This window comes from Pyrgilauda ruficollis, unplaced genomic scaffold (assembly GCF_017590135.1).
Source record: "Pyrgilauda ruficollis isolate IOZ18807 unplaced genomic scaffold, ASM1759013v1 scaffold129, whole genome shotgun sequence".
Lineage (NCBI taxonomy): Eukaryota > Metazoa > Chordata > Aves > Passeriformes > Passeridae > Pyrgilauda > Pyrgilauda ruficollis.
The window spans coordinates 747,079-764,870 of NW_024511321.1; the positions used below are offsets into that span (position 1 = coordinate 747,079).

At 41.3% G+C, this 17,792-nt stretch overlaps 1 protein-coding gene across 1 annotated transcript in view; it reads left to right on the forward strand.

The window, feature by feature from the left end:
• The window catches only part of MAP4K5 (mitogen-activated protein kinase kinase kinase kinase 5), a 57,734-nt gene that overhangs the window by 25,504 nt on the left and 14,438 nt on the right, over positions 1-17,792 (forward strand). The window contains exons 3-16 of the mRNA XM_041458512.1: positions 5,166-5,256; positions 6,424-6,488; positions 7,429-7,484; positions 7,938-7,985; positions 8,074-8,116; positions 9,286-9,358; positions 11,070-11,201; positions 11,881-11,962; positions 12,556-12,672; positions 12,823-12,901; positions 13,539-13,597; positions 13,999-14,060; positions 16,504-16,548; positions 17,442-17,484. Of these exons, the coding sequence (XP_041314446.1) occupies positions 5,166-5,256; positions 6,424-6,488; positions 7,429-7,484; positions 7,938-7,985; positions 8,074-8,116; positions 9,286-9,358; positions 11,070-11,201; positions 11,881-11,962; positions 12,556-12,672; positions 12,823-12,901; positions 13,539-13,597; positions 13,999-14,060; positions 16,504-16,548; positions 17,442-17,484 (995 nt within the window). The remainder of the gene's footprint in view (positions 1-5,165; positions 5,257-6,423; positions 6,489-7,428; positions 7,485-7,937; positions 7,986-8,073; positions 8,117-9,285; positions 9,359-11,069; positions 11,202-11,880; positions 11,963-12,555; positions 12,673-12,822; positions 12,902-13,538; positions 13,598-13,998; positions 14,061-16,503; positions 16,549-17,441; positions 17,485-17,792) is intronic.

Sequence of the window (17,792 nt, forward strand, 5' to 3'; positions counted from 1 at the left end):
TGTATTTTTCTCTTCCAAATCCTTTTTTTCCCCCTTTCTCTATAAGTAACCCCCATTTCTTGCATAAATTCTTCATTTATAAATAGCAAATCACAAGATCATCTTTGCTGTCTCCTTCTACTACAGGCAGCATCATTCCAAGTCATTCCTGGTGGGTTTTGTTGATGTTTTCTTATTTTTTTTTCCTTTGTCGGAAATTTCAACCAAAAAATGTTGGAAATGTTACAAAAAAGTAAACATCCCAGATTCCCATCCCTGATATTACTCCAGTTAGGAAAACCTTTTCATCTGTCCAGACAATGTAGGTGAAGGCAATTTAAGCAAATTGCTAATTGTCCTGTTATAAAACTGGAGACAGATTATCCCTTCTCCCCACTTCCCTGCTTTTATGTGCAGGAAGGTTGTTATCTTCTCACTGTCAGTCCTTTTCTAGCCCAAAACTCTGCATTCCCTTCAGTTTTCCCCCGTTAGTCACGGTTCCTAGAACTGCCTTGGCGCTCGGCAGCGCGATCCACGCGCAGCTCCAGCTGCTGCCTCCAAGGTTTTGCTGTTCTGGGGATGTTCTCAACCATGGTTTTCACATGGGGCAGTGTGGAGTCTTTGTTTCTTTGTGCCAGGGTTGGGATTAAATGCACAAGGCAGTATTTATTGTTGGGATTCAGATGTTTATTAGTTCTTATTTATGTTTGTCTGGCTTTGAAAAGCCAGCTTTCTGCTAAGGAATGAGGAGCCTTCCTTGAAATGGAAAATGTAAACCTCCTCTCTCTAAATTGTTATAATTTTGAAATTAAGGGGCTCCTAGGCAAAGATACGGGAATGGGAATAACAGTTCTTTACTAGGAGAATTTAAAATACAAATGCAACAGTACAAATAAAGAAAACAAACCCCTGCCAGAGTCAGTTTAGGAGCTGAGCCCTGTGGTCAGGGTGGTGGCACAGTCCCATCCCATGGGGGCTCAGCCCTCCTGCAGTGCCAGCTGTGCTTCTGCTGGAGCAGGGAACACAAAACCACCCAAACCCATGGAGAAGAAGGTGAAGAAGGACCAGCACTGCCCTGAAACCTCCATCTTGCTTTTTATCTATTACTATATTTTAAAACCTTCAACTCTTAAGTTTTCTACCTGTGATATCACACACTTCTAATCAACTCCACACCCACAATCCCAGTTCTGTCATTCCATTTTGGAAGCTTCTCCAGGCCCCAGGTCAATGCAGTGTTCTCTTGTGGGTCAGAGTCTGTCAGCACAGAAACTCTGAAATTCTCAGCATCCAGGGTTCCAACAGGTCAGGATTCAGCTGTGCTGAAAGGCTGCAGCTGACATTTCAAGGATTCTTTGGTTTGAAGAGGCCACTGGCATTTGGCATTGGATCCTCTGAGCTCATGGACAGCGGGTAGGGGAGAAAGATGGAATTTTTTCAGTGTGGGGTGGGAGGATTTTGCTTTCAATCTTATTCAGATTTGATTTTCTTGAAAATACTTGAATAGTTTCAAAATGCTCCAGTTTTGTCTGAGAGAATTCAATGATTTCCTTTAGGAAGATTGTTGGAAAACTGGGAGGAATGAATCCATGAGATTTAAGCTTGAGTTAAAGAATCTTATAAAAATGAATGAGAGGGACTTTAAACAAAGGCCTGGAGGGACAGGACAAGGGGGAATGGCTTTAAACTGGGAGAGGGTAGATTTAAGGTAGATATTGGGAAGGAATTCCTGGCTGGGAGGGTGGGGAGGGGCTGGGCTGGAATTCCCAGAGCAGCTGTGGCTGCCCCTGGATCCCTGGCAGTGCCCAAGGCCAGGCTGGACTTTGGGGCTTGGAGCTGCCTGGGACAGTGGAAGTGTCCCTGCCATGGCAGGGGTGGGATGGGATGGGATTTAAGTTCCCTTCCAACCCAATCCATGATTCTCTAAACTCAGGAATCCTTCACTCACTGTGATAACTTATGTGAATCCAAGCGAAGCTGTAGCTGCAAGGAACCTCTAAACCAAGCCCAGTGTGAAATCTGTGCTAATTTTATGGAAATTGTTTAAAACCTTCAACTCTTAAGTTTTCTACCTGTGATATCACACACTTCTAATCAACTCCACACCCACAATCCCAGTTCTGTCATTCCATTTTGGAAGCTTCTCCAGGCCCCAGGTCAATGCAGTGTTCTCTTGTGGGTCAGAGTCTGTCAGCACAGAAAGTCTGAAATTCTCAGCGTCCAGGGTTCCAACAGGTCAGGATTCAGCTGTGCTGAAAGGCTGCAGCTGACATTTCAAGGATTCTTTGGTTTGAAGAGGCCACTGGCATTTGGCATTGGATCCTCTGAGCTCATGGACAGCGGGTAGGGGAGAAAGATGGAATTTTTTCAGTGTGGGGTGGGAGGATTTTGCTTTCAATCTTATTCAGATTTGATTTTCTTGAAAATACTTGAATAGTTTCAAAATGCTCCAGTTTTGTCTGAGAGAATTCAATGATTTCCTTTAGGAAGATTGTTGGAAAACTGGGAGGAATGAATCCATGAGATTTAAGCTTGAGTTAAAGAATCTTACAAAAATGAATGAGAGGGACTTTAAACAAAGGCCTGGAGGGACAGGACAAGGGGGAATGGCTTTAAACTGGGAGAGGGTAGATTTAAGGTAGATATTGGGAAGGAATTCCTGGCTGGGAGGGTGGGGAGGGGCTGGGATGGAATTCCCAGAGCAGCTGTGGCTGCCCCTGGATCCCTGGCAGTGCCCAAGGCCAGGCTGGACTTTGGGGCTTGGAGCTGCCTGGGACAGTGGAAGTGTCCCTGCCATGGCAGGGGTGGGATGGGATGGGATTTAAGTTCCCTTCCAACCCAATCCATGATTCTCTAAACTCAGGAGTCCTTCACTCACTGTGATAATTTATGTGTGAATCCAAGCAAAGCTGTAGCTGCAAGGAACCTCTAAACCAAGCCCAGTGTGAAATCTGTGCTAATTTTATGGAAATTGTGTTGCCTTTTCTCTTTTTCATTGGTTAAAAGAGTACTACTGATGTTTATAAAAAGCCTCTTGACATTTGAAACTTCTCTACTACTGTTTTCCTACCCCAGTGAAGTGTTTCTTCATGTAATTCAACATCAAGAACCCCTTGAGGATTTACTTAAATCAGTCAGAGGTGGGTTTCTGTGAGTGGGTTCCCTTTTACCTTTGTATTTTGTAGTTTTTTTTCTTAAATGAAAGCCTGGCAGTCACTGGGACATAAAGGCTGTGATAATTTCTTTTATAACACACTGGTACTTCTTTTGCCAGTGACACAGTTCTCAGGGAAGCTGCCTCACAGCTCAGCAAACATAAACATCTGTTTTAAAAGAGGTTATTAAAAAATATTAGCTGTGCTGCTACTTAAATAAACACATGAAGAATTCAATTTACACCAGTGCTTGAGTCCTCTTGGACTTGTCAAAATCATCTAAATTAAAGGGAGCAGGATAAAGCTCTTCATGTTTTCTGGGTTGGACATCCCTGACTTTAATATAGGAGGGAATTTTACTGGGGAAACTTGAAACAAAAGTAAACATCCCAGAATAATTTGGGTTGCAAGGGACATTAAAGCTCATCCCAGTGCCACCCCCAGCCATGGGCAGGGACACCTTCCACTGTCCCAGGCTGCTCCAAGCCCTGTCCAACCTGGCCTTGGGCACTGCCAGGGATCCAGGGGCAGCCACAGCTGCTCTGGGCACCCTGTGCCAGGGCTTGCCACCCTCCTAGCCAAGAATTTCTTCCTCATATCCCATCTAAATATCCCTTTCTTCAGCTTAAAACCATTCCCCTTTGTCCTTCCATGTCAAAGGATGAAAAAAGTTAATAATATATAAAATAAAGCAGAGCTGCAGGGTTTGAGTTCAGGATTCTGGGGAGACCATTCTCTGCTTGGAAATTCTCTGAAGGGGATTTATTATCTGTATAAATACAAACAGAAAATGCATCTCTGAAATTATTGCTTTTTTAATTTATAAGAAATTATCCTTTTATGTTAGAGTGGCAGAACATGCTGTGCTCATAATGGATTTTTTCACCCAAAAAAAAATAAATCTTTAGGATGTGCCAATGTGCACAATCACCCAACCCCCCCTCCTGAGCTCTGAGTCAGCTGAGTGGGTGTGCAGGCTCATATGCTCCATCCAGGTCCCTTGGGAATGAAATATTCCTCATAACCAGCCTGTGGAACGTGGGCTCCACTCTTTCCAGGCTCTGGAATTCAGCAGTCCTCACTGTTGGGAGCCTTGTGCTGGGAGCAGCTGGGTGGAAACAAACCTTAAAAATTCAATTTTGAATTTCCTCCTGTCCCTCCCTGGATCCCTGTGCTGCTTTCCTGGAGCTCTCTGAACTCCTGGTCACTCTCAGGCCACCAGCTCTGGTGGTCTTCAAGAAATATTTGTGCCAGCCCTGCTCTCCTGGGCTTCAAAAAATATTTGTGCCTCACTGTTGGAGTTCTGGATGCTGAGAATTTCAGAGTTTCTGTGCTGCCAGGCTCTGACCCCCAGGAGAACACTGCATTGACCTGAGCCTGTGGAGAAGCTTCCAAAATGGAATGACAGAACTGGGATTGTGGGTGTGGAGTTGATTAGAAGAGTGTGATATCACAGGGTGGGAAACTTAGAGTTTGGGGTTTTAGAATAGTATAATATATATATATAAAGCAAGATGGAGGTTTTAGGGTTGGAGGCTGCTCCTTCTTCTCCAGGGGTTTGGGTGGTTTTGTGTAATTGGATAAAAAAGTCCCCATTGCAGGCAGGGGTGGTTGGTTGTTTGGTTAAAAGTGAAAATAATTGAGGTGTCATTTCTTAATTGGACAGTTTATCCCTAAAAGGCCTTGTAGAGAGAGAGATGGGGCTCCATTTTTAGTTTGTCAGAGTGAAGTGCTGCAGAACTCAGGGTTTGTGAGACTGTGACAGAGATAAGAACTGATAAACACCTGAGCCTGAACCTGAACCATCATCTCGAGTGCCTTTGATCCTGACCTTAACAGAGGTAGAACAAAGAATCCAAAACCCAGCACCCCAGCAAAGCACAGCACAAGGAGTCCAGCTGGGTGATGGGCTGGTGTGCTCAAGGCTTTGGCCAGGATCCAGACCCTTGGAATGTTTTCCCAAATTCTGTGCATCCCTCCAGAGCTCTCTGAACATTCATCATGTAACCCTGGCTGCTTCCTGTTTTTCAGGAGATGACTTCTCACTGATCCAGCAGGAGATATATATGGTTAAAGAATGCAAACATTGCAACATAGTCGCCTATTTTGGGAGTTATCTCAGGTAAATCCCCCTTTTTCTATCAATATTCCTGCTGGTTCTCTCCTAAAACAATCCCAGTCTGGTTTAGTCCTGTATTCTCATTAAATCTTCTTCCAGAGGTTGATTTGCCCTTGGTTTTTTGTTGTTGATATTTTTTAAAGCCAACCCAATTGGCTCTAAAAAACAAAAGTGACTAATATTGTGTTTTCTCTGCTGGCCAAATGGCTGGAATATTTTTATCACTAGGAACAGAAAGAAACATTTCCCTTGGAGAGTCTTGCAACATATCCAGTCCTACTCACACATTTATCAGTTCTAATATAAAAGCAGCTCATTATTTCTCTAGAGCAGAATTGCCTTTGGATATTTTATTTAATTAGAGTTGTCTGGGCTATGAAAGTATGGCTGGGGAGTTAAAAACCCGAGCTGCTGGTAATAACATTTCTCACAGTTCTGGTGTAACAGAGGCAGAGCCAAGGTGGTGTCAGCTCCCTGCACCTTCCATTAAATATTATACAGGAAAATATTGAATATTATACAGGAAATCTGGGAAAATTCTCCATTTCTGTGCAACTCTGCCATTTATCAATTGGCTCTGTGGGGATATAAATCTGCACTTTGCCTGCTTGGTCTTTTTTCTATGAGACTTCATCTTTTTTCTTGGAGGGCTGCATTTAAATAATCCCTGCAGCCCAAATGGACTCAACTGGAATTAAATTTCTAATTTCTAATTCTGAATTTCTACTTCTGCACTTTGGAGGGCATGAAGAGTTTTTTAGATACAATGATGTAATTTCAGTTTAAGATTGAAACACTGAGTCTAGTGTGGTATTTAATCACACTGAATTTTGCTGATAGCAGGTAAACCTCAGGTGTTTTGTTGTAGAGTTAAGCACCACCTTTTATGTTTAATGATGTTTAAATATTTCTCAGGGACTTTGGAATAAAACTTTTGATTGGTGAAAATTATATTTTTATAATTTTTATCAATATTTTTATATTGATAACATGAGAATTTATATTAATGACACAAGAATTTGTCTTAATACCAGTGTAACTGCTGATCATGTATCAGAATGTATTTTTAACAGAGGGTGATCAAGACTAATAGAAAATAATTTAAATTATGATGTTCTTCATCCAGATCAATCAGCTTCTGATGCCTGTGTTTTAATTTTGTTTTGGTAGCCGTGAGAAGCTGTGGATATGCATGGAATACTGTGGTGGGGGATCCCTCCAGGACATTTACCACGGTACTTGGCCAATTATTTTCACATTTTTTACTTTGGGAAGCTTTCTGCAAAAAGAAAAATAAATAATAAACCTACAGGGAATGGTTGGCACTGGATGTGGGGTTTTTTGGGAGGCATAAACAGTGATTTTTAGCTGCAGTCAATAGATATTGGGAGTTCATTCCAGATAAAGTGACCAGTATTTTTAATATTTATAATATTGACATTTTAATATTGACATAATATCTGACATTTAATATTTGACATTTTATGGAAGAACAGTTGGATATGGGGGTGAGAAAGGAGTTTTCATTGGGAAATCTCAAAATTTGATCTTTAAAGGGGAAAAATGACTCTTTATTCCTGCCCCTGTGAAATACCATCCCACTCCTGTATTATTTTCCTTCCTGAAGTTTCATCTGGAGTTGTTGATGCTGTAGAATAATTTATTGGAGTTGTTGGAAAAACAGTTAGGGACTTGCTGTGCCTTTAAATGATAACACTGAGTTTTTGGATGCCTGAACTCTTTCTGCTTTATTTTAAAATTATTTAGTACAAATACAAAAATTTTAATCCTTTAAAACAATTCCAAGCCCCTTAGACAGTCCCTGATATGAAACATTCCCATTTCTAATATTAAAATATTAGCAGATGCCACTTTTAGTTTCCTGACAATAGCAGAGTACTACAAAATCACTCATAAAATAAGAATTAATTCAGTGAAAACAGGTTTTCTTCTCACTGTGGGTATTGTTTTCTGTGGTGGTGCTGTTGGGGTATTTTTTACAGAAAGCCTTTCTGTAAAACAAGCAAACAAACCCCTCTTTTCAGCTCAGTGCACAATACAGATCATGTAAAACCAGCCTTTAACTTTGGCATGGACAAACCACTTTTTGGCTGTTCCACAGTGTTATTTATGTGCTCTGTGTTGTAAATTTAATTTTTGCATCTTTATTTCCAGTAACAGGACCTCTGTCAGAGTTGCAAATTGCTTATGTGTGCAGAGAAACTCTACAGGTACTGTACTTCTGCAGGTGCACAATAAAGTGTTTATTCCATGTAAATAAAGTAGATACAGAATAATTAGTTCAATTCCAGCACTTCTGTTGGGAATCAAGCAGACACAAATTAACCAGGGTAATCTGTTATTTTCCATACTGTAAATAAAATTGAAAAAGAAATTCCAGTGTGATATAGTGCAAATTTTTGCTTAAATATTGAACTGCCTGACTGCCCTGTTGTGGTAAATTTGATCATGTGTGGGGGTAAAATACTGCAACCAGATAAATAAAATTCATTTTGTGACTGCTGATAGCAAAGAAATACAAGATGAATCTTCCCTTATCTGCAAATCTCAAATGTCTCAATTTCCAAATCAAATATATTGAGAAAATTAAATTTGTTAAACAGAATTGGCTTTGTAGGATGTTAATAAATGGCAGAATAATTAATTGTGTCTTTTATTTCCAGGGTCTTGCTTATTTACACATGAAGGGCAAAATGCACAGAGATATAAAGGTAACTTGGAACCTTGAGAAATTTCTCTTACAGTTCCAAGTGCAGGAAAAATATTTCTGATAAAGATTTTGAATTCATTTTGTTTTAGGGTGCAAACATTCTCCTAACAGACCATGGAGACGTTAAATTGGGTGAGTTGCCTGAGTTCTGTAATATGGATTTAATTTCATTTATGGAGCCGTGTGGCTGTGGCACTGGGGGACATGGGGCAGTGCTGGACTCCATCATTCAAAGGTGTTTTCCAACCTAAGTGATTCCATGATTATTTGGGGCAATAGATGGTGCTAGAAGGTGATGACAAAGTGTGTGTCCATGGCTAGGCTGTGTAGGAGATGAGCAGTTTTTATTCTGTGAAGAAATTATAGATAATTTCATTATTCAACCACTGAGCCTTTAAGCCTCCCAGACTTTCTTGGAATTTGCCAGGCTGGCATTACCTGGATGTCAGTTTTTATCCCTCAGAGCTGTTTGGGGCAGCCTGTGGAAAAGTGGGATCTGATCCTGGCTCTGTGTGTGGTGTTGGGCAATTCCACAAAGGTGGAGGAGAGGAAAACTCCCAGGTCTGCAGGGAGAAGCTGCCATGGGGTGTCACCATCCCATGGATGTCACCATCCCATGGATATCACCATCCTGATGTCACCATCTCTGGAATCAGGGCAGTTGTGCCTTAGTTCAACCTCCATACCCCTGTGGGGAAGCAGGAATGCTGTGTTGGGAAAGGAGAGCTTTTTAAAGAAGGAAAAATAGGAGTAAAACCTTGACTCCCTGCATTAAACTTGGCATGCTCAGGGGTACCTGCCTTTTGCCTGCTTGCATTTTCCCAAGTTATCCTCCAGCTTTCATGCCACCAATCAATCAAAATCAAATGGATTTCAATGATTTTTGGCTCTGCAGGACCACCTGATGTTTGAGGTTTCTGGGGGCAAGGGATGATTGGTCCCTAGACAGTGTCCAGGGCAGAGAACAGCTGCCCCATCAGTCCCTCCATAAATAACACACAAAAGGTGCCTTTTCCAAGGCATGATGCTGTTTTTCCCCTTAAATTGAACATCCAAAAATTCTGGTTGATGTATTGTGAGATGGAAAAAATTATCTAAGAGAGGAACTGTGTGTAGAAAGAAAATTCTTTGATTTGAAGTCATGTCATTGAAGGCTTTAATGATCCTGTTATTAATCTTCAGCTGTTTCCCTAATGAATTTTTAATTTGGATGAGACACATGATTGTTCTTTCATAGCACTGTAACATTGGGGTCTTCAGCTGTGATTTTAAGGCTCTGATGGTTTGATTTTATTTTCCAGCTGACTTTGGGGTAGCAGCAAAAATAACAGCCACTATTGCAAAGAGGAAATCCTTTATTGGCACACCTTACTGGTAAGAAACCACTTTGGTTGCTGTGCTGCAAAGCTGAGCCTGTATTTATGCCAAAAATCCTCAAACACACGCACATGTCTATAGAAATTGCATAAATTCTCTTTCTTCCAAGTCAAATGCCCAAAGGGTAAAAATCTGGGAAGCACTGATCTGTTGTTGCTGTAACAAAAGCTACTTGATATTTGAGGCAGGGCTGTTGTTTCTCCCACATTTATTTCTGCAGAATGTTCTCCCTTTTTGGGGGATACCAATGGTTATTTAGTTTCTCAGCCTTACATTTTTAGTGACTAAAACAGTGATGAAAACTGGTTTTTGTGCAGAAAGAAAACCAGATTTTCAGACTATCTTTTAATTATCCCTACTGATTAATGGCTGCGCAAGGCAGCATTTAATATGCAGATAATGATATGCAAATGATCATATGCAAATAACCACCTCTGTGTCCAGAGGTGATCCAGTTACATCCCCCTCCTAAGATGCTTATTTAAATCCATAAGGAGCTTTTGAGTGCTTTGTGTCCCTACCTTGCTCTTCAATGTGACTTTTTTTGCTTTGTTTCCTGTTCGTTTTTGTGATGTTGTATTCAGCACATTTATTTTGTGTCCCTTAGTTTGTGTTCAGACATTTCAATAGGTTATACCCACTGTGTAAAACACACAAAGTTCATATTAATTGTCCTTAGATCCAAGATATTTCCAGAACTTTAGGAAAAAAAAAACCAACCAAATCCAAACTCTTGAAATACATACTTTGTAGAATAATATTGAAGCAAATTCAATCATCATAAGTGTATAGCTTAAATTAGTGTGTAATGTTTTATGTATACATTAATAAAAACTTCAAAAGTATTTCTGCAGTGATCAAAACCCAGTCTGAACATAAAATCCTTAACTTACTCCACTAGACATAAAAATGTACAAGTGTATAGCTAAAATTAATGTGTAACGTTTTATGTATACATCAATAAAAATGTTAAAATTATTAATAAAATATTAATAAAGTTTTAATTTTAAAAATAATTTTTAAGTTCTATTAAAATAAATTAAGTTTTTATTAAAGTATTGATAAAAACTTTTAAAGTATTTCTGTAATGATCAAAACCCAATCTAAGCATAAAATCCTTAACTTACTCTGTTAGACATAAAAATATTTGTATATTATACATATATACATATATATACACACATTGTACATATATATATTATATATACATTGTACATATATATATTATATATATATTACACACACACACATATATATATTTTATATACATACATACACACATTATACATATATATTCCTCCTTTTCATTCCCCCCCACCTCCCTTCTTTCTTTCTTGGGGGGCAATATGAGTTACTTTAAATTATAAATCACTGTCACAGACATCCAGTACGTGCACATAAAAGTGTGTATAATATTTTATTTATTTCTTATTTTATTTATATGTATATATGTCTCTTCCAACCCAGGGATTCTGTGAATTTAATTTCATTTAATATTTTATTTTATAAAATTTTATAAAATTTTTGTATTTTATAAAATAAAATAAAATAACATAAAATGAAACAAAAGAAAATACATTATTTATTATATTTAATTTTCTTTGATTTTATTTTATTAATACTTGATATTTAATGCATATTTTGTATGCACATGCACAGTTGTGCAGCTCTCCTTGGAGAGAACCTGAAGGAGGTGTTGCTTTTGCAGGATGGCCCCCGAGGTGGCGGCGGTGGAGAAGAACGGGGGGTACAACCAGCTGTGCGACATCTGGGCCGTGGGCATCACTGCCATCGAGCTGGCAGAGCTGCAGCCACCCATGTTCGACCTGCACCCCATGAGGTTTGTGCCCTGGGGGCTCCTCTGCCTCCAGCACCTCCCTGAGTCCCAGCTGGAACTGTGAGGATTCAGCTGAAGCTTCTCTGGAGCTCAGAAGGAGAAACTCAGACTGAGATTCCATCACTCAGTGGCTGTTTTCATGGCTGTCTTTAAGGCATCAGTCTGCTGAAATCTTGCATTTTTTATGTGTTTTGGTTTGGAAAGCCAGGTGTCTGCTGAGGAAGGAGGAGCCTCCCCTAAAACGGAAAATGCCTTAAGATTTTATAGATAAAGGGCAAAAATATTTGTTATTATTGAAGAAGAGACCCTTCTTTGGTGCTCTTTGTATGTTCTAGAAGACAAATCTTTATTCTTTCCCCTTGATTCCTGTCATGGGGCCCTTGCCCCTGTCATTGTGACAGGGAATGGTTTAATCCTTTCCTGGTTTCTTTTGCCCTGTCAGAAATTCCTGGTGCCATTCTTGGTTTGTTTCCTGTACCAAAATGTTTTCCATGCAAGTTCCATGAATCAAATGGGGTTTTTTCCTTATTTTGTTAACTTGGAAATGTAATTATTCAAACCTGAGGTTGAGATACCTGCACAGTGTTCTACTTTATCACACCCTCTTGTAATCTGTTTAGCAACTATCTTAAAATCAATAATACCTTGAAAAATTTAACATAAACCCTCTTTTTTCTTTAAGGTCAGCAACATTCCATAATTTTGTAAAAATAGCACTTACAAAAAATCCAAAGAAGAGACCAACAGCAGACAGACTTCTCTCTGTAAGTGACTTGGGACCTTTGGTGACCTCAGGAAGGGATCTTTTGCTTCAAAATGAGGAACAGATCAGTAGGAGACCAAAGGGAAACCAATTTTTTTAAATCTTACAATTCAGGTGGTGAAATCTGAAGGAAAAACACGTTGATCAGCTGTTAGCAAGTGGATTTTGTTCAGTATTTTTACACAGTTTTATACAATTTTTGGCCAATTACAGAAATTGGCTTCATGTTCTCAACCTTGGCCTTCCTGCAAGGAGCTGCCTTGGCCTTGGAGCTGTGGAGAAGTTGGACTTTTCTGACTCCCAAAAATTTCAGCAGCTCTTGATGTATCTGTGCTTTCCCAAGCTCTGAACTACTGATATAAAAAATGAAGTTCAGGTGTAATTATTTGTTTGACTCAAGTTTAATTTGCAAGTGGCCCAGAACGTGGTGTTTCCATATTGATGTTCTTAGAAAATCCAGCATTAAGGAGTCACTAAAATAACAGTGAAAGCACAAAAAATAAATCAGTAACACTACTGAATGTTTATTACTGAAACTTATCATATTAATTCCATTTAAAACTTCTTTTTTTGTGTTTTTTCCTGTGGTTACAGCACAGCTTTGTGGGGCAGCCTGGTCTCTCCAGGTCTTTAGCAGTTGAGCTGTTGGACAAAGTCAACAACCCCGAGAACCACACCCACTACGGCGAAGTGGACGATGACGATTTTGAGGTGAGAACATCTTTTTTATTCTCTGCCTTTTGTTAAAAGTGGCACTTTAAATAGCCCTGCTTTGCTTTGGGAATCTAAAACTGGAGCTGGAACAGCAGCTGCTCCTGTTCCTGTTGGTTTTTGCCTCACCTGTCCCTGCCGTCCCCGCAGCCTCACTCCGTCATCCGCCACACCATCCGCTCCACCAACAGGAACGTCCGGGCAGAGAGGACAGCATCAGAGATCAACTGTGAGTTCTGCTCTGCTTTCCCCTTTTCTGGGGGGTGGTTTGCCTCTGGGGTCATTTCCCAAAAATATTTTTCCATTTGGGAAGCAAACTGTGGACAAGCAGCATGTCAATCTTCGACAATAATTATTAAAAACTAAAATTAACATTAATATTAATAAACTACTCTGATAGTTGTTTATTTACAGTTACTTAGTTTATTTATTTATTTTTACTATTTAGTTTATTTACTCTGATGGATCTAAGCTGAAATGCTAAGGGTAGAAATGGTTTTATCTGCAGGTTTGATCAAAAGCCTTTGGTAGCGCCAATACTGGCAGCTCCATCACACTCTGGGAAATTTGCTCTTGAAGAGCCTTTTTCTCCTCTTTCACATGCATTTCACAGTGACAAGTGGTTAAATAGTTACGTTTCTGTGACTTGGTATTTGCTTTTGGCCTTTCTTGTGGGTTTCATATTTGCAAATTCAGGCACTCAGACAATGAGGCTGATAGTGAAGTGCTGCTCCTTTGAGAGGCAAATTCAGAGTTGTGTACACAAGATTTACCTCTGTTCCTACCTGCATTTCACTGCAGTGAGCACTGAAAGAATCCCAGTGCAAGATTGTGTGTATTAATGATGAAATTCTTACATTTTCTAGTTGATAAGCTGCAATTTGAACCCCCCCTACGGAAAGAAACAGAAGCTCGGGATGAAATGGTAAGGACAAGTTTGGTATAAATAAAATAAGTTCATTTATTAAAATCACAGTATCTTCAATATTTTTGGTTCAACTCTTAGCAGCTTGCTGGAAAAACGTTTTTAAAGGTCCCCAAGTGACCCTTACTGGATTTTTCACCATCAGTTTTTGTTTTCCTGTTATTTATTGCTGCTTGATCTGGACATTACACCATTTCCTGGTGCTGCTTTTAACTCTTAAGAAGAATATATAAATTTTTAGATTGTAAGATGTTATTTCTCTTTGGAATTTGATGTTACTGCTTGTGGATTGTCCTGCAGGGCTGGAAATCCATCAGGCCTCTTCGTGTGTGGTGGATAAGGTGATTTAAGATAGTTTAGTTGGACAGGGGGAAATAAAATGACAATTTCTGCATCTTCAGGTTGTGGCAGCTGGCAGTGACTTTGCTTCACATTGGAATCCTTTTGTTGATGGAAGCAACAAGTAAGTACAATAAAACCAGCTTTTATTTCTGTGACTTATTATGAAACTGAAAGAAAAATGAGATATGTTAAAAAAATCAAACCATAAGCCCTGATCCACCATAATATTGATAAATTAAAGAGATATTACCCAGTGTGCAGCCCTCCTTCTGCAGGTGCTTGGTCAGTTCTCTTTCAGAGTGACTTTTAATCTCTTTTAACCACCACCAGCAGCTTGTTTGAAGTTTGTAGGTGGGAAGTGAAGTGTAAATGCACGGCCAGGACAGTGACATAACACAGCCACAGTGAATTTCCTGCAGCAGAGCTGGGTTCAGGATCCTGCTCTGGCCTCACACTTCTCTTCTGAGCTGTGCCTGTGGTTGTGACATCCTGTGACAAGGCCTGAGCCCAGCCCTGAGCTCGAGAAGGGGAAGGAGAAACCAGTTCTGAATGTTGACTTTTACCAAGCTCAGTAACACTGCACCACTCCTCCTGCTCTGGGGGAATTTATAACCAGCCAGGGAGTGTTTTGGGGTGAAATGTTTTAGGGAAGGATGTGTTTGTAGCTGGTTTCCGTGGGATAAAGCAGGCCTGAAGTACAGGAGCACAACTCCCTCCAAGTTAGGAGTGATTTTTTTTAGGTGTGTACCTTCTTTTTGCTGCTAAAAAGTGGATTCTGTCTTTAAAGGATTTGCAGTCAGGAGTGTGGAGCTTCAGATGTAGGCAGAGATGATATCTGGGCTCAAACCATTGCTCAGCTCAAAAAGCCTGTTTCCCAACTTTATTTGGAACTCAGCAGCAGACAGTGGATTTCTCTGGCTTTTTTTGCTGCAGATAAAAGTCTTGCATAAGCTGTCAGCTGACATTACAGCCCCCTGGAAAGCTGGGGGAGATTGCCAGGATTTGAGCCTTTTAAAGCATCCTGGTTTTCCTGCTCCCAGTCTCGTTGGAGCAGGAGTTTGGGGGCTCTGGGGCTGAACTTTGGGGGGCTCTGGCTCTCCCCTGCCCTGTTTCCCTCCCCTCCCTGTGCCCTGGGTTTGTTTGTGTGACCCTGCTGAGCTGTGCATTGAAGCCTTGCTGGATTTTCTGCAGACAGCTGGAATCTGTGGGGTCCAGCAGGGAGGGAGGGAAGGAGGGAGGGAAGCTCCTCCTGGCACAGGGACTCAGGGATTTGATCCTGTCCTGTGGCTTTGTCTGCAGCAGGCTGTGCTAAAGCTGCAGCAAACATTCCCAGGGCTGTAAATCAATAAATAGGTACAGATTCATTGGGAAGGAGGGCAGGGACAGCAGTCCTGGATGGGGGATCCGTGCTGCTCACTTGGAAACCACTTCCAGTTGGAAAGATAAACAGGAAATGCATAACTCCTCTGTCCCAGCAGTTGTGAGTAATCCCTGGGATGTGCAGAGAGGATGTGTGCTGGGGGTCCTTGCTTTTCATGCCCTCTGCCTTTTGTCAGAGTGGATGCTGAGGGATATCTTTGACTGAGGAATTATTTGACTGGGAAGGGGAATAGCAGAACTGGTTCCTTCCATTTTAAAATTACTTTTGTAAAAATGTCCTGCATTATAGAGGTGGTTTTTATTGATGTTTTCATAGAATCCTAGAAAGTTTTGGGTTGGGACATTAAAACCCATCTAATTCCACCCTCTGCCATGGGCAGGGACACCTTCCACCATCCCAGGCTGCTCCAAGCCCTGTCCAGCCTGGCCTTGGGCACTGCCAGGGATCCAGGGGCAGCCACAGCTGCTCTGGGCAACAAGAACCTTCCAGAAAAAAAAAAAAAAAAAAAAGGCAACTTTTTCTCCTTTACATTTTTAATAGTTCCAGTTGGTCTGCTGCTTTCCCTCAGAAGTGACTTGCAGGGATATTTCACATTAATCCAAATTTGGCTGGGTTTTCCTGGTCATTGCCCTTTAAAGAAAGAGCTTGAAAATTGCCATTTTGCAAAATTTTATCAAGTTGTTTGTTTGTTTTTTTTCTTCAAGGTTACATTTTCAGTGTTGCTTTGATCCTCTAGTCACAATTTCTTTTTTTTTTTTTTTGTTGTTGTCCCTGGAGTGGCTTTGAAACAAAAATTCTAACTGTATTGGGAAACAGTCTGGGTCTTTTGTGTATATGTATAAATAAGGAAACTTCCCTTTAAAGGCTTTTCTCCATTTGTCTCCCAGTAACTTCCTCTGTTCTTTTTTTCTCTTTTTTTATTATACTGTTGTTAGACATTTCAACAATATTTGAAATGCCAGGTAGGGAAGTGAAAGCTGATGGTGTGGAAGAGAATCCAGTGATTTTTAGGGGGTGAGGAGAAGGAAAGGACCTCAGAGAGTGGAATTTAGTACAGAGGATTATTTGTTTTGGAAAGGGCTGGGAGATGCTTGTTGTGAAACTCAGTGACATCAGGGATGGGTTGAGTTGCACGTGTTGACCTCAGAGCTGAGCTCTTAATTTTATAAACATTCTGCCTTAGGGGACTGCTCACAAAATTTGGAGATGGGAGTGAAGATGTTGAAGAGTGAGTGAATCTCCTTCCTGTACACTTGCTCTGCTCCAAAACCTGTTCCCTCAAAATGCTGCAGGAGGCTTTGACCTCACCCAGTGAGGGCTGGCTGCTCTCTTGGCTCCTTCCCTGATCCTCAGGAGAAATCCCAAAGCTCTGCTTCCTCCCCTGCTCTCCTCCCTGAGTTATCTTAGTCCCTGTGGAAGTGCCTGACACCTAAAAGCAGATTTTATGGTGATGAATCCATCATGAGCAAGGCCTGGCTGGGACAGGATGATCCTGCACAGCTCAGGTGTCCCAATGTTTGTCTGATCCCAAAGCAAGGCTGCAGACTGGAATCCCAGAATGGTTTGGTTGGAAGGAACATTAAAAATCATCTTGTTCCACCCCCTGCCATGGGCAGGGACACCTTCCACTATCCCAAATTTCTCCAAGCCCTGTCCAGCCTGGCCTTGGGCACTGCCAGGGATCCAGGGGCAGGCACAGCTGCTCTGGGCACCCTGTGCCAGGGCCTCCCCACCCTCACAGGGAAGATTTTCTTCCCAATATCTCACCTAAATCTGCCCTTTTCCAGCTTAAAACCATTCCCCCTTGTCCTGGCACTCCAGGCCCTCTCTAAAGTCCTTCCAGCCTCAGATCCAGTCCCTGAATTGATTTACAAACTTCAAATATCCTTCCCCACAGATTGCTCTGTAACACTGGTATTTATTAATGAACAGGAGTTCATTAAACACCAACACTTCTAACGAGATTAATGAGCTTCTCCCCTGCTCTTGCATTTCTAGTTTAACCCTGTGTGTGCAAAGCTCTGCTCTGCCTTTTCTGTGCCTCTGGTTCATCTTATTTCCAGTCCTCAAGGAGTTCTGGCTTTGGTGTAACTCACACAACTGCTGCTCTTTTCATTGCAGATCAACTCTAAAGCGAGCTGGGCCACCCCCACTGCCTCCCAAGGTGAGAAATGTGGGATTTAAGGGATTCAGCCAGACTGGGATGGCCTCTTGTTCTGCATTCTGCCTGTGATACTCCATCAGAGAGGAAGCTCTGAAATGATTCTGCTGTCAGATGTTTTATTTTCATGGAATCACAGATCTGCTGGGCTGGGAGAGACCCACAGGGATCAGCCAGGGCAGCTCCTGGCCCTGCCCAGACCCCCAACAATCCCAGCCTGGGATCCCTGGCAGCTCCTGGAGCTCTGGCAGCCTCGGGGCTGTGCCCATTCCTGGGGAGCCTGGGCAGTGCCAGCCCCCTCTGGGGGAAGA